This window comes from Zerene cesonia, chromosome 2, assembly GCF_012273895.1.
Source record: "Zerene cesonia ecotype Mississippi chromosome 2, Zerene_cesonia_1.1, whole genome shotgun sequence".
Lineage (NCBI taxonomy): Eukaryota > Metazoa > Arthropoda > Insecta > Lepidoptera > Pieridae > Zerene > Zerene cesonia.
The window spans coordinates 662,697-680,421 of NC_052103.1; the positions used below are offsets into that span (position 1 = coordinate 662,697).

The window sequence follows — 17,725 nt, forward strand, 5'->3', positions numbered from 1 at the left end:
AACTAACGATGGTTAAAAACGAAACAGGTTTGGACAACTTATGGAAAGACTACTGAACGCAGATAGAGTATACGCTTCCTGCTAGTTTGGTTACAGGGGACAAGAATCCAAGACAGACAGTCATGAAAAAGACAAGACGAGATGAAGCTCATATACTATGCCCTACAATTACTACTCCAACCCACCTGATCTTCTTATCCCGGCACGTCGTCAGCAGCTTGGAGCCAGTCCAATTCCAGCACGCCGAGTATATGAGATCCGGGTGGCAATCCAGACTTATCAAAACTTCCCCGGTGCCGACGTTCCATATTGCGATCTGGTTGTCGGACCCGGCCGTTAGCAGAACGTTCTGGGCGGTTGGATGCCAGAGCACCAGACCGACACGACGCTGGTGGTACACCAGGTCGACTACAGGTTCCGTGAGCGTGCGGGAGAGCCCGCCGTCTGGTATCTGCCAGACCTGTTGCGTGGAAATTTAATTTGTTACAACATGTAAGTCAGAGAATGATTTCACAGTCTTGTGGATCTTTTTGGGTGGTTTTTTGTTGTTACAAGATGATGTTATTAATTTTCAAAAGTTACAAAAAAAAAAACAGTAAGTATTAAAACTATCGAGCTGCTGACTTTCTAACCTTATAACGGAGAAAGCCTACAAATAATTATCATTTAAATCGATACTAACGTGCAAACCGGTTTCAAGAAAATTTACTCTTGTAAGTATGAAAGAAAATCTACAAGACACAAAAGTACATTAGACAAACGTCAATACAAATTACCTTGACAACACAGTCCTCCGAGCCGCTGGCTATAACGTTGTCATTATGCGGACACCACGCAATGTCCAGCACCGGCCCCTTGTGCCCACCGACCAGCGGGTGATCGGCCGGGATTCTGCCCACCTGGAAATTGAAAACTCAGACGTATTACCATGATAATTTGATACAACTTAAAATACATACAATACGTTTTAAATATAATAGTAAAAATCTTCTATTCCTCTTTACTATATATCTATCTACATAAATAAAAATATGTCGGTAACTATGTTGCTTAGTGTAAAACTCGAGACCGGCTCGACCAAATTTTTAAAGGTTTTTAAGTAGAGAAATAAACGTACCACGAGTGAGGCCGTGGCGGACTGCTAGTATATATTTGAGTGTATATATGTGTGTTATCTACTAAATTGCTAGTTCAGCCTCAATAATTATGAGGTTATAAAATATCATCGTGTGCAATAAATGGGAAATTTTTGTAGACGCTCGCACTGTCTTAGCAAACGGAATAGTCGCAACGAAACGATCACAATGAAAATACTTTTTTTATTTATAAACTTTATCGCATCAAACGACCGAAGAATATAATATGAAACAAAACAAACAGAACATAAAATCTATTTTAGCAAAGATCAGTAAACAATGCACACAAAACATAACTTTAAAATGGTGTAAATAAAAATTAACGCAACGATTGCAATGCGAGCGAAATATCAAAATAGGACCAAGGGAATTAACCGTCACGCGTCCGATTTAGATTGAAAATTATGTATATCATTGTTACTAAAATAGTACTCGAAGCGTACGCCATCTCGCTGAGAATACACCAAAGGTGGCCAAAATTATCTCGCGTAATCGAGTTAATAATAGCGATACGTCAATGTGTCCACGAATCCTATACAGGAGGTCGACTTGAATGACAGGTAACAAAAATTGGGTCACGCTTGCATCTCGTATGTTCTAGTGATTCCCTTAGTTTGAATGGTCAAGATACTCTTAAAATGCCCACGATCTATTATCATCACCATTATCAGGCCATAATCCACCACGCTGGCCAAGTGCGGGTTGACAGATATCACATGTCGTTGAACTATCATAACCATGATCTATACCATTCCATTTTTTAGTTGTCTCTTACACCAAAGAAGCTAGGAACCTTTGAATTTTGTCCAAACAGTATACCTATACGTAAACCTTTCGAAAAATGTAACTGCAAGTTGTATCAAAATCAGTATGTTGCGTCGTTTTTAACTTAAAAGAAACACAACGGATGGCGACACCAGATTACATATGTGCTATTTACAGATCATATATGTCTATTGTCCTATTTTAAAATGACTTTCTCTTAGTGGCCTAAATTTCATTCATATATCAAATCCATCAACTGCGAAATGTTACGTTGAAGCGCACAGTTGGTGTGATTCATTATAAGTGGGCAATGAAAATTGAATCTAAAATGTGGCTGTATAAGATTTTATATGCGAAACGATATTTTTTGGTTTCGTTGCGATGGTTTGGACTAGATCCAAATGTAATTATCAAATATTAAATTAATGCTGGCTGTTACATTTTGTTTTCTTTTGTGACATGGTTTGTAGGATCATTATTTGTTGTGTGATAATTGGAATATAATAAGTGGTCTGGTTTTTTAAACATGATTGAGAATTAAGAAGCGGATTTACAGAAACATCTCTTCAATTATTGTTATTCAATAAAATTTTATTAATAGACTAAGCCGGATTTAACCAGTGATATTAAAAGTGTAATCTAATACTCTGAGCTAATACATATTCAAAATACAAAATTGTTTATTTGGAACGAAATTGCATAGTGTACTTAAACCAAAATTAACGATGACACCCATAAAAGCTTGTTTAGCTGTGGCACAGGTGTCAACGCCCGCCTCCAATTTCACTGCTGATCCAGAAACTTTTTTCATCCAGCGATGCGGCTATGACACGCTCAGCGTGTCTCCCGCACCGGCGGCAATCTTGCCGTACCGCTTTTGTCGCTGGTGCGGGAGCCCACGCTGCGCGTGTGCATAGAGTCGAGCCAGCTGTGCGGGCGGACACACCGTGTGTGTTCTACAATTTTTTTTTTTTTTAATTACTCTATTTCTGATATCGCGATTTATTTTTAAAGAAATTACAGTAGTCTTTATTTTTCTGCACACATACTTGTATTTTTTTCAAAATGCTTTATATATTATAATGAACAATGAGCTGAAAAGGTACTAATAACGACTTCTCCTTAAACTTTTTAGAGTATTATACATTTAGAAATTAAAAACTGTTTAACGGATTTTAAACGCGATTTATTCATTATATTATTAGCCCGACGTTTCGAACCCTTTACGTGTAAATGTATAATACTCGTGTAAAATAAAACACAAGAAAATACTAGGATTTGATTTGTTAACACTCGTACATAAAGATATTCTTCCTTATAGAATATAGATTAGCAATAAAAGTTTCATGCTGAACGCGCTTCAGATATTCTGCTTCGGAGTGTTAATATAACAGCGTAACAATTTATCGTCAACCAATGATATTAGAGAGGTTATTTTGTACACAAAACGTTGTCCAACGTAAATTTATGTTTTCATTTTTTATTATTTGTACAAAATATTTTCTTTTTCGTTTTATTAAAATTACATCCTAACTATCTAAACAAAGAAAATAATAAAAATGGCAGAATGGAAAGAGGGAATGGCCTGGGACGGGTGAGGAAAAGAAAACGAGCCTCCGGCTCCCCCATTCACCGTACGTAACACAGTGGCATGCCACTATTTCACGCCGATCTACTGTGAGGGGGTTTGGTCACATCCCCGGTGTCAGCTGTCCCATTTTGTACCGAAGCGTGCTTGACGTCCACAATCAAAAATACATAATAAAAAAATCTCGCCCGAGGAACGACAACACCGCTTCAAAGTTTCCTCGAACGAGCAACAGTACGACGAATGCATCATGAATGGGAAGCTTAACTAGTGGTCGCCAAGCAGTCTGACTGTGCTGCAGTATCAGGCGAAGGATGCTCGAAGCTACCTACCTACGCCCACGATGTTATAATGACGCGGCGTTATAGAAACTGGGGCGGCACAATTCTCGATAGCTTTGATGTTAAACTCGACCAGATGTATGAATGATTTGATTCTAATTCGCTTTGTTTGGTGATTCTTATTCCGTTACTGGCTGCGCCCCGCGGTTTCAATATCGGGATAAAATATAAAGTTGCCTATGTGTTATTACAGTTGTCCAGTTATCTACGTACCAAATTTTATTGCAATCGGTTCAGTGGGTTTTGCGTGAGAGTAACAAACCTCCGGACATAAATCCATCCATGCAAACTTTCACGTTTATAATATTAGTAGGATATAATATTAGCAGGAAAGATGGCGCGAATCTTGGTTTAGTGATTGAAATTTACAAATGCAATATTTTCGATACCATCGGTATTTATGTATGACGGGTTTCCTTTGAAGTTTTACGACAGTGACGGGCCCACGACCTTTACTCTCATACTATAACCACTTCTTCTGGAAGGATGAGGTTCCATGTTCTTTTGTAGGTGTATTTAAAAGGTGTATATTTTTTAGCTTTATGAGTTTGACGTATCAGCTAAATACCTACTAGCTATATATCTCCACGATTATCTTCTAGCATTGACCTCCAATACTCAACAATTACAAAATACGAAAAAAATATTAAAATTATTTACCACACACAATTTATTGTCCTATGCGTATATAATATAAGTCATCCTACTTTACTTATACTAATCATAGAAAGCTGATGAGTTTGTTTATTTTTTATGTCATAGTCGACAATGGAGCTGGTTGGTGGGTCGCCTGATGGTAAGCGCTACCATCAACATTTGGAGAGGTGTAAGGTCTATAGCAGACCTTACGCCTCTACAAATTGATTGCCGACTGCAAATTAAAAAGGGATTAGGAAAGGATTGAAGAGGGGAGTAAAGGAAAGGACTGGGAAGGGTAAGGAAGAAGAGGAAGAGGATACGTTTGTTATTGTTTGAACACGGTAACCTCAGGAACTGCTGGACCGATGCCCATAACTATATATTAAGACCATATATCACGTAACTATATGTAAACGTAAAATATACACGGGAAGGCGACCCAATCTTTTGAAATAGCATATCGAATCAATAATAATCAAACCGTTTAACTAACTCATACACCTTGATGGTCCATTACACGTATCGTGTTTCGAGAGCGATCGGGTAACGTCCCGCGAGGTTTGTTTACACGTCCGTCAACCGCAACCGTAGCGACGCGGGCGCATCGCTTATCTACTAATCCTACTATCCTACTAATATTATAAATGCGAAAGTTTGTAAGGATGTGTGTGTGTGTGTGTTTGTTGCTCCTTCACGCAAAACTACTGAACCGATTGCAATGAAATTTGGTACGTAGACAGCTGGACAACTGGAATAACATCTAGGCAACTTTTTATCCCGATATTCCTACGGGATACGGACTTACGCGAGTGAAACCGCGGGGCGCAGCTAGTATTAATATAAATTAATATACACAGGTATTCTAAAGATATCCAAACATCATCCGTGGCCCCTTAGCTAAAGCGGCTCGACGGAACACATTGGAGTTCATTCCGAAGTCCACCATTACAGCGGGAGACCGACATGACCCAAGACCATTTCCCCGACGGCCGAAGGCAATCTATAGATATTTAAAATATATACGTACACATATTTAGAAATTAAAGACTTTTTATCGGATTTATTACTACTTAATTTTTAAATGTATAATGTATAGTACATATAATATACTCGCGTAAAATCAAACACAAGAAAATACTACGTACATATATTTTTAAATGGCATATAATATTCTGTATATAATATACAATTATCTAAATACATTGTATATTGGCGTGTGTAGATATTGTTTTGAATGATTCATGAGCGGTTTTGGCGTAATGACACGTATCGACGGTGCGTGACTTCACTGGCAACTCCTGCGCATGATAACTGTGTTTTGAACAACTAATGGTGTACGCGACAAATTGGTGACGAATCTATTGGTTAATTGAATCGACTTTGTAGCCTGTGACATCCCTACTAATATTATAAATGCGAAAGTAACTCTGTCAGTCTGTCTGTCTGTTACGCTTTCACGCCTAAACAACTGAACCGATTTTGAAAAAATTTGGTACGAAGATAGAACTGAACTTGGGAAGGGACATAGGACACTTTTTATCGAGAAAAAAGGGTAGAAAGGGTTGAAAGAGGGGATGAAAGTTTGTATGAAAGTTCGTTATTGTCAAACAAATTTTGATGAAACTTGGTATGAAGATGGAGCTAAACGTGAGAAAGAACAAACGATACTTTTTAATGTGAAGAAACTACTCCTTACCATATCGCGCGATATAAGCGAATTATGCGCGGGCGAAAAGTTATCATATATGCGGAGTGAGTGGACTGATGATTCGCTTTCGCTTCGCTTTGCGAGAAAAACTAGTTTGTGTGATATGCTGTTGCATGGTCACCATTTAATTCGCGTAAAAATAAGGTGGTCTATTACGAAGTAATCCAGTATATAAAGAAATTTAGAAATATAATTTTTGGGAATCCAAGTTTTTGACATACTGTCCAACAAATATAGGTATTCACAAGTCCAAACATACGTATAAATTCGCAGCATGTAGAGAAAGTTTATTATTTTCTTGCTTCCGTTCCTGGTCAACCCGGGTAGATCCAGGGTTAATTTAGCGTTCAATGACGTCATCATTAAAGATTTGTTAAATGCAAGATCCACCGGTAAACTTTGAAGCGCCTGTTGTGTCCTTTATCATCTATTCTGATGATTTCATCCTTGATAAGTAGAGTGGAGGTAAATGCAACAAATTAAGTATGTCAATAGGGAAAGCCGGTCATATACTTAATATAATTTATATATATGACCATAGATAACACAATATAATACAAGTTGTTTTTGTAATCCTCCCAGCACTCAAGACACAGGTTTTCCTAGCGCAGGAGCTAATGTTTTAATTATGTGAGCAATAAGATACAGAAATTTTCTATGTATTAATACTTCAATTGTAAATTATTGTTAAAATTAACATTAATTTCTCTAGATATTATATACATACAATGTACAGATAAAAACCGAACAAACCTAAACCGTTTCAAACATTCTTATAAAATCGTCACTAATATTATTAATACAAAATTGTGTTAGTTTGTCTATCTTTCAAATCTCAACACGACGATTTTATATGATGATTTTTGCGTCTGTAGATAGTGCGGATCCTATAGAGCGATATGCCTTTTTTATAGTGGGGAAATCTTGCATAGAAACCCACGGCCCCCGGGGAAGAGGTCGTGGGTTATGTCGCATTCCTACCGACTAAAACCCCACTGTGTTCCGTCGACACACACACACTTAAGTGAAGGGGCCACGGGTGCTTGTTAGAATTCGTCCGCGACCCCCTCGGCATAGAGAGATATGCCTCGCGGCACAAACTAGCCTTTTTTTACCGCCGTCAAATATATCATTCCTATAGTAAAATCCTTTCCTTCGCGGGCAAAGCTGCGTACTTATATACCACAACTGATTCCCAACAAACGCATTAAGTTAACCAGTTAAATCACTAGTTAATTAGGTGATATCATAATAGGGTAAAGTCGTATTCAGACAAGTACGCACGCATAAGCGACACGGCGCCCATAAAACACGTCCAAGTGTCAAGCAAGCGTAAATAATGCCGCTGCGACATTTTCAGGAATTCCACCTGACCCGTTTTCAGCTTTCACACGTGCCAAATTGCCAAATCCACGATTTAGAGTCGGTGCACACGCCCCACGCGTGGGCGGACCCGTGAGTGTAGGTATTGCCTAACGGCATTAAAATAAGACGGCCACATTTTGTTTTTTCTGATAACATATTTTCGTATACGCAAATGCGTATTAAGACATGTGGTAAAGGATCTCAATTAGATTAATCGGTGTAAAAGTTAAGAAAATTGATTAAACTATAGTATTTTTTTTTTTTTATGTTACAGTCGGCAATGGAGCTGGTGGAACGCCTGATGGTAAGCGCTACCACCGCCCATGAACATTTGGAGAGGCATAAGGTCCATTACAGACCTTACGCCTCTACAAATGGATTGCCGACTTTTTGGAAAGGGATTACGGAAGGATTGGCGATAGGAATAAAGGAAAGGACTGGGAAGGGTAAGGAAAAGGATATGGGCCTCCGGCTCCCCCACTCACCGAACGAAACACAGCAGAATGCTATTTCACGCCGGTCTTCTGTGGGGGTGTGGTACTTCCCCGGTGCGAGCTGGCCCAATTCGTGCCGAAGCGTGCTCGACTACCACATATAAATCGTATCGTAATAAGTATCGGCTCAGTTGGCTGCTATGATATATATTTTTTTATATCATAGCAGCCAACTGAGCCGGTGGTTCGCCTAACGGTAAGCGAAGCGATCACCACCGCCCATGAACATTCGTAGAGATAGTACCTCTGCTCGCTTTTAAGGGGAAAGGGATAAGGAAACGATTGTCGACTGGAAAGACGGAATGGTAGTCCATTATAATAGATGGGAAGGTTAGTAAAAGGAAGCGGGCCTCCGGCTAAGGAAATCAGGTTGTCTGTTTTTTGCATAGAAACCGTACATGAAATTAAATATTTATCGATATACGATATGGACATCTTAAGAAGGACGTAGTTTTCACATGAAAATAAACCTGAAGCATCATAAGGGAACGGAAGCGTAGCGATCGGAATGCTGTTTAAAAACATGTTCTATTCTTAGTATATTCCTTCAAGTTCAACATAAATTATATAGTATTTTATTCGTATTTGATTTTACCCGAGTTTTATACATTATGAAATTATTGAATATTATCGGATTTTACGCAATTTATTCAGAATCTTCCTCTGACCATGCTCGTCGAAAGTATTCGAAATATCAGATTAAATAATAATGAATAAACCGCGTTTAAAATCAGTTCAAAAATTATGTCTAAACGAATCATACGGTATGCCATTACGATACACATCAATGAATATTGTACAAGAGCGGACACAGAACGCAAGATTCCTCGAGCGCGTCCGGTGTCCGGTGTCCGGTAATATCGCGCTGTATAATCCGTGTTGCATCAATGAATGATAAACAAACACTAGAGTATCAGGTGCTATGTACACGCGATGCATCTACCTGCACGTACAATCTGCGTACGGTATGCACGGTCAGTCATTCATCATCAGATCATATATGTTCCTTTTATGGGGACAGGCCTCCTATGCGGGTTCAGGCTATTATCCACCACGCTGGTCAAGTGCGGGTTACCAACTCCTTTTATGTTACGCACTAAGATGAAAATCCCATGACCAACTATTATAAATTAGAGTTAGACGAAATTTTAATGGGATCACATGGAAGGCATCAGCTTACAAATAAAAACTGAATCATCATAATTGGTTCATACTGAAGTGATATTACACTGAGTAGGAGACCTAATTATGGTAATTATAAATTTAAGTACCTACTTATTAGACCTCTATTGTTCTCTTTCTTTTTTTACGTATAAGGGTCCATAATAAACGAAATTTCTTTCTTTATATATCTTACTAGCTGCGCCCCGCGGTTTCACCCGCGTAAGTCCGTATCCCGTAGGAATATCGGGATAAAAAGTTGCCTATATGTTATTCCAGTTGTCCAGCTGTCTACGTACCAAATTTCATTGCAATCTGTTTAGTAGTTTTTGCGTGAAAGAGCAACAAACACACACACATCCTTACAAACTTTTGCATTTATAACATTGAATAAATTAAATTAATATTAAGTAGGAGGATGAATACTAGCTTTTACCCGTGGCTTCGCACGCGTTAATTCGGAGTAGTTTAATAGATGATACTATACCTATAAATCCTTCCTTTCTCTTGAATCACTTTATCTATTAAAAAAAAACCCATCAAAATCTGATGCGGGGCTCAGCTAGCTATTCATATATATTTCGGTCTCATGATATCCCGCACGCGTACTATCTAAATACATTCGTAGGCGACGAGCCGGCACCCGTTTTATTATGATTTATTGAACCGCTAGTGAACTTGACACACTCGATATAGCTACCTCGGAGATCATCAGACTCAAGGTCGTCTTGGATTACGCCGCAGGTATACATGAAGGGTATATATATCAATAGTTCTCTTAACCGACGTAGCAAAAACAATGGAGGTTCTTAATATAGTGTGAGAATGTTATTTTTGGTTCGGTACTTGATGACTCCGTGGGTTTGAACCGATTGGTTATGATTATTTTTGCATTTGATAGGAAACTGTTGCCATTTGGTTCTATTTCCATGTTTGTAAGCTACTAAAAATGTTATTCTTATTGTCTTCAATATTTCTATGCTGACGTCTGCTTGAAATGTGATCCAAAATATTCCACATAGATATTGAATGTACGTATATAAACATGTTTTAAATGAATAAGTTGTGTATTAAAACAATTCAATGCTATAAAACTAAAAATTATAGTTGTGTATTATTTTCCTGCTAAGCTAATATTTTAAAGAACAGTGAATAGTTTCAAAAAGCTAAAGAAAAAACGCTATTGATAGATTTGTATATAAATTATCTCGCTTGCTATACAAAGTACATTTAAGGAAATTATTTCATCCTGACGATGCCTATCAGGATAATATGATAGAATCATCAAAATATTATATTGTCACAGACTCTTGATATGTATACCAAGTTTGAATTAAATCTGTGAGATTAATGTGTGTCCAAATCAAGTCTAAAAGAGTTACAAACATACAATTAGTTTCTAATTAAAAAAAGCTCATAATTATGATGACTACAATGCACAGTTTATGCATAAATCAAAATTGACATAAATCCCACAACACTATAAACAGTATATACTATGTAAATAATAAAAAAAAAAACAATAATTCTCTCACATTAACAAGCATTGTGTCATCTATTGTCCCATATCAGTTGCACAATGCAGGAACAATGAGTATTCAAAAATTCCATTAGTTATGTGAAAGGGTTCAAGGGAATTTGACCTTTATTTGCAAGAGTGTAAATCACATATTTGTCCTTAAAAATATTTCCATGATAAGGCATGTTGGTTCTTCCCAAATAGATGTGGGACTGAACTCTGGACTTTATACAGATATCCTAAATATAATTCGAGATATCTGTTAATGCATTGTAATAAACATATTTAATTAAAAATTCAGAGCTAGACCAAATTGAAATAGGATCGCAAAACACAAAAGGCACAGTTTTTAAATTACTAAAAAATCCTCAAAATCCATTCACCCAGTTTCTAATTAATACAACATTTTCCTTTTTTTAGTCTCTTGAAAATAAGCAACGCATAATACTTTTACGATCCTACAATATTTAGAGGTACATCCAAAGATTTTTTTTGTTTTTAATATAAGTTATAAACTTATAAATATGGCCTCATTATTTACAATTTGTAAAAAGACATTGATAAATTGGGCACAATCTCGCAAATCAATAACTAGCATTTAAAAATCATATACAGACGAAATTTAGTTTATTTTTGATTTAGCAAATGAAAGAATTATATTTTATTAATATGGGATATCAAGTGTAAATCTGTTTATCTTCTTTCTATATCAATAAAAATAAATTGCCAAATGTGATGCTAAGCAAATTTCGTAAAAGGCTTGACCCATTGGACTACATTTTTTTTTTACATTAAGAAACAAGGAACATTCTTATAGAGAAAATTTTACATAAGTGGAGTCAGGGCGGATCACTTCTCATTATTAGAAGATTAATTTTACCATGATTACACTTGATGACTAGTAAGAAATCAGATTACAATTGTCACTATAAATAAATCTGAGTAACACCATTGTTATAATGATTAATAACTAATCAATGATGGCAGATACAATAATAAATTGAGAGCTCAACTAAAATAATGGGTTAATCGCCCCACCTGCTGAATTTGGGAAATTTGCCAACTATCGTTTTAATAACTACAGTATGAGGATTACCTAGGCCATATATCCCAACCTTTTATTGCAATGGGATAATTTAGCCTATCAATGTTTTAATTTTTTTTGTACAATATGTACACCTGTTAAGTAACACATAGCAATTGTCAATATGACGGATAATTAATCAATACATGGATGAAGATAACATTATATTGCACAACATTTTCTGATATAATATCAATCCTTACCGATGTTATAAATGCAAGTGTGTTTGTTTTTTTTGTTCTTCATCTGCAATGGAACAGTTTTATGATATATTTTATGTGTTTTGAGACAGTAAGGAGCCTAGAGAGTGAACTGGGCTATATTTTATCAGAGAGAAACATCTCAATCCCATTTAAAATCTATTATGAAGAGCATCTGAAAGTGAATCAATCTGAAATTATTAAATGCTCACTAGGAACTAATTCATAAATATGTAAAGCATAACAACTGTTAATTTTCTTAAACGACACAAGCAAATCCATGGATCACAGAAAGTGTGCTACTATAAACAAATAAACAAGGATTATATCAGAGTTATTAATACAATACGTAATACAGTAGCTTCATAGCTGATTATGATAACATCTATATATCAGATTTGGTTATTTTCCACATTTTTGTTCAGTCAATGAAGTGACATATTGTTAAGTTAACTCAAAATAACTACACTATGCTTTAGTAAGAAATTAATCAATAATTATAATGATTAACAATCCTACTACAATATTATAAATGCAAAAGGTTGAAAGGATGTGTATGTGTTTGTTGCTCTTTTACACAAAAACTACTGAACCAATTGCAATGAAATTTGGTATGTAGACAGCTGGACAACTGGAATAACATATAGGCAACTTTTTATCCCGATATTCTTTTGGAATACTTACGACTTACGCGGGTGAAACCGCGGCGCGCAGCTAGTATGAGATAAACTACAAATTTTTTTTTTTATGATGAAGTACCTCTTATAAATAAAAATGCTCTTGATCTAGTTAGTAATTTAAATACCTGATGAAATGCTACTTGCAATACAAAACATTGTTTTAATCGTTTTTTTTTTATTTTACTTTATATCGGATATATAAGTAGCTGTTGCCTACGGCTTTACACATAAACCTTCCTCTTGAATCACTCTGTCTATTAATAAACACCCCATCAAAATATGTTGCATGGTTTTGAAGATATAGTATACTTAGGAACATAGGGATAACGAAAGCGACTTTATTTTATACTATGTAGAGATGGTGAAAGCTCAGTGGTAACTGAGATTTCTGCATTCAAACTCCCAGGTTTATATTATAAGTACAGTACCTATGAGCAAGTTCTTGTATGATGAAGGTGGTGTACAAGGTGCAGTAGCAGAACAGATTTCTACTTTTAAATTAACAAAAAATTCATTTGGAAAATTTCTCATTTTGTTTTCAAGAAATTAAAGTAGTACAGACATCTTTAGTAGGAGAATTTCTTAAATGAAGTTAAATCACATTTAATTTAGGTTGAATATTTATATACCATCAAAATGTGGGCAGTATCCTACCAACAATGTAATGTAAAAGGAATGGTACATATTTGTAGCAATTAACAACCAATTTTGATCCTGTTTAAATCATATTAAGACAATTAGATTATAATAATGTTTTCAATAACAAACAATGTTATGATGAGTTTAGACAGTGGTTATAAACCATCAAATTAAACTACATCCTGCCCTATTGCTTGCTCTGCCATGCAAAAATACATAAATATTCTGTCCTTCAAAACAAATGTCATTTACACAAAATAAGATAAGAAAATGTATCCTATGGTGTTTAGATAAATACAAAGTGTGAGAATGTTATTGATAAGATTATTTTTTGCCTATATCAAAAATGTAAACATAACTCACAGTATATGAAGAAAGTTTATATAGTAATACCAGCTGCACCCGGCAAACGCTGTTCTGCCTTACTCTAATTATTTAGAGGTATGAAAAATAGATGTTAGCCGATTCTCAAACATACCCGATATGCATACAAAATTTCATAAGAATCGGTCAAGCCGTTTCGGAGGAGTATGGCAACGAAAACTGTGACACGAGAATTTTATATATTAGATTATACCATTGTTATGGAGATACATGTATTCAAATTTCCATAAATTATTGTTGATAGAATCTCATTTATGAGAATAAGATGTATTAAAAACATTTGTGTAGAAGATTAACAACAGATTCAGACATTTATAACTTAACACACAAATATAATGATTTATTCGAATCTATATTATTGAATCCCTGTTTCAGGTTTTACTAAATCTATGAGTACATTAGGATATATAAAATATAGAGGATTGTAATGAATTTTCAACCGGATGTAATTTTAAATCCATTATACCATATTGAACAAACCTATGTATTATACGAATTAGTAGAAATTCTTTAATTAACAATCATAAAGAAACAGCGATAACTGGCGTATTATCGCGGGAAGTATTTTTCCGTACAGTTAATTGCATTTATCTTACCTTATTGTGAGGCAGGACTATGAAAGCACCACCACCGGCTGATTCTACGATGATAGCCAGAAACTTAGGGTTCACAGCACAAAACGTAGAGTCCCAAGAACTCTTCGAAACTCTTATGTTATCATAACACTGTTCCCTTTTTAGTGCCTGGCCATAAACGTGGCGGAATTTTGAACTACGCACCACCCTAAACGACATCTGCAAACCAAAATACGCACCTTACCACAAATTTCACACAATTATTATATGATTTTAATAATTTCACGTAAAACATAACCTATATGCCACTGCTTTGACCTATTTTGACATTACTTATTTTTAATATTGAATCACACTCACGTTTAAATAGAAGAAGAAATTTTATTATATATACTAAATAACACTATGAATTCATTTGAATTATTCCTGAATGTTTTTAGAAATTAAAATTGAGAGCTGCTAAGGTTCGAAGGGAGGACGGTTGGGAAAACGAGCGAACTCCATATTTGGTAATGCTTACAGCCACTGCAAATAATGATTTTAAAATGGAAATAATCAGAATGTATAGACGAAATTAAGAATCTGGTTAAAGTAATGGATTTTTTACGAATCTTGTTACATAAACGTAATTAATTTAACTAAAATATTGTATTTTGTATTTAACATTTTCTGATGTATATGTTGATTTCTGAACGCATACTGTAGACGTCAAAATGTTTTTTTATTACTATTGATAAGCCCGCGTTCATACTTTTTCGTTATGATTAATGTATGTAATTTTTTATATTGTTATTTCTAACTTTTTAGACGATGTATATAGCTAAGACAGACATAAATACTTACTTTTGGTGGATCGATAGGATTTGGTAATATTTGATTACAACTAGAACTCTCAGCATGAAAACTATGACAACGTTCTCTTCCAATTTTTTTGAGTAGTTGAGCTCGTCTTGAATTTCGATTGGACAAACTATTATGCCTTTTTAATTCCTAGAGGAAAAAGTAAAAAAAGGAATTAAGAAGCATAAGAATTGATAAACGTTATGTAATGTTTCTTAAATTTGAAGAATTACTTCTACAACAAAGTGGCAAAGGTATTACTTGTACAACAGCTTATTTTAAACATTACTTGTAACTCACTGCGTACCTTTACTTCAACATCAATATCCATGGACATTCTTGTTTTTATCTCGTTATTTTAAATGAAAGTACTGATACTGAAAGAAAAAAGATCAATAATTCAAACAAAGGCTATTTTTAACTTCTCGTGGTATTGTGAGGGTAGAACGAAACTATATTAAATAGATAACAATTAAAATCTATGGTTAATTAAACATGTCATTACAGCATAATATACAGAATGACATAGATACATTTAAAAAACAACTTATTTAATTTCATGTTCAAGTTGTGTAGATGCAATATAATTTGAATGATTATTATTTTATATTATTTTTAATCATCCAATAAGTGTAATATGTTTTTTTTTATTGTGTTAATACTAATCGTTACATATATATTATTGTAGTTGCTGACTAGCTGACTTTACTTTAGTTTTGGTAAGCATATCAACAAAAAATATAAAGTTGCGTGTTGATCTTTTTAATACTGGCAATTTATACGTTGACTTTTGTTTGATCCTTCAAGTATGACAGTTTCAAATTGACATTATCTATTGGCTGTACCTGTACTGCGGATTTTCTTGTGCCGAAAAATTACTAAATAATTTTTTTTTTATAAATACATTTAAAGATGTTTTGATTGAATCTCATTTAGTTTTAGTATTAAAGTTTTAAATAGATATAATTATGGAAGTTGCAACATCCAAGGTAAAAATACATTTATTTTTAATAATATAAACTCTAATTTGTTTTCAATTATCTGAGAAAGGATGTTTATGAACAATATGCTTCTTTTTTTCTTTTCGAATTACTTGAATTATTTAGGCTATCCTGTTCTCTAATAAATTGCATATATATTTGATAAAATATTCTGCTTATGTATATTTTTGTTTATTAAATACTTATAAAAAAGACTCAAATATTTGGATTTGTGCGAATTATTTTATACCTTTTTTTATTTTGCAGTTTTAACAATTGATTATAGTAATTGTAATAGTGATTGGAAAATGTAGAAATATTTGTAATTAATAAAATAATAACATGATTACTTTTAAACTCCCTATGTGTCAGACCTGGTGCATGTATGTTTATTGTGTGATCAAAATTGCTGTTTCACACAGTGACATCATCTCTCATGTCACAATGTTATGTACAATGAGCTACTTACAGACTAGTTTTGTCTATAATTATTGTTAATTGCTATGGAACAAGGCAAAACTGTTATTAATATCTCTATAGCCCTCTTTTTAATAATACCGATCGATTATCTAATAATAAAACAGTTGTATTACTATTATGTACTAACAGTCCACACTGACTTTGCATGCGGGTGAAACCGCAGGGCTGTGCTAGTTTATTCAACTTGCTAATGGGTTTCAGGCACAACACCATGGTGTGGTGTTGGGGTTCCTTGGTGCTTGCAACGCAGCTTCTCTATTGGCAGCTCTTAATCTGGTCTGCCATCTCAATCCAGAAGACAGGTATGTTAGAAACACTAGCTGGTATTTATTTATTCTTTATCATATACAAAAAATGCAAAAGAGGTTTAATAAAAGTACAAATTAGTGCACAAATGGCAACCTTAAAGCTAAAATGTTGCAAGTGTTGAAGGAGAGTATAAGTGACAAAATCCTAATATTCTTGCATAAAATGCAGCCTTTATATCCATAATTGTGGCAAACTTCTATATATTTATATTTCATAAAACAAGTCGTAAAAGTATTGCCATGGCCCTAACGTTAACCATAAAAAAAAATCATGTTAGAAGGGAACAGGATAACATAAAATGATTCAGTGATTATTTTGAGTGATGAACTTACTAAAACACATTATTATTAATTAAGTAAAATTCTAGCCCCTTTAATGCTTGTTAAGGTTCCGATTGGAGCATAATTACCATGGAATAGAATGACATTAACATTAAAATATACATTGTTTTACTATGGTTCTTTGAAATGTTTTAATATATACTCAGAACTCACTAGCTACACTTGCAGACTTTGCTTGGCCTTTCCCTTATCCCTTAAGAGTAAAAAAATGATTAAAGAGTTACTGGCTTGCTGAAAATATATAGCAAATTTTATAAAAACCATTGAACTATCTTCAAGGTGCACTGCAGCTTATGAATTTGATTAAAAACAGACATTTAATAATGTGTGTAGTGTTCTTGTTGAGATAAGAGATGCATAAGGACTCGAAGATTGAAAACACTAATTGAGCAAAAAATTGCTAACAACGCGTTATTTTACCAGTAAAGGTCCTTGTCGCCAAATTATGTTATGGCTCATATTGTGACAATCATAAATAGACAATATGGTTAAATGTG

At 34.5% G+C, this 17,725-nt stretch overlaps 2 protein-coding genes across 3 annotated transcripts in view; one reads left to right on the top strand and one right to left on the bottom strand.

Annotated features, from left to right (window-relative positions):
* The window catches only part of LOC119833511 (coronin-6), a 23,362-nt gene extending 8,564 nt beyond the window's left edge, over positions 1 to 14,798 (bottom strand). Inside the window, exons 1-4 of one of the 2 annotated variants that reach the window (XM_038357541.1) lie at positions 14,639 to 14,798; positions 14,300 to 14,497; positions 777 to 899; positions 186 to 460 (exon numbers count right to left, since the gene is read on the bottom strand). In XM_038357541.1, the coding sequence (XP_038213469.1) occupies positions 186 to 460; positions 777 to 899; positions 14,300 to 14,497 (596 nt within the window). In that variant the 5' untranslated portion in view covers positions 14,639 to 14,798. Of the gene's footprint in view, positions 1 to 185; positions 461 to 776; positions 900 to 14,299; positions 14,498 to 14,638 lie in introns of those variants that run through there. The other variant, XM_038357552.1, reaches the window with a different exon arrangement.
* A 1,139-nt stretch (positions 14,799 to 15,937) lies between these two features.
* The window catches only part of LOC119835296 (TLC domain-containing protein 3A), a 20,939-nt gene continuing 19,151 nt past the window's right edge, over positions 15,938 to 17,725 (top strand). The window contains exons 1-2 of the mRNA XM_038360035.1: positions 15,938 to 16,107; positions 16,780 to 16,880. Coding sequence (XP_038215963.1) covers positions 16,087 to 16,107; positions 16,780 to 16,880 — 122 coding nt within the window. The 5' untranslated portion in view covers positions 15,938 to 16,086. The remainder of the gene's footprint in view (positions 16,108 to 16,779; positions 16,881 to 17,725) is intronic.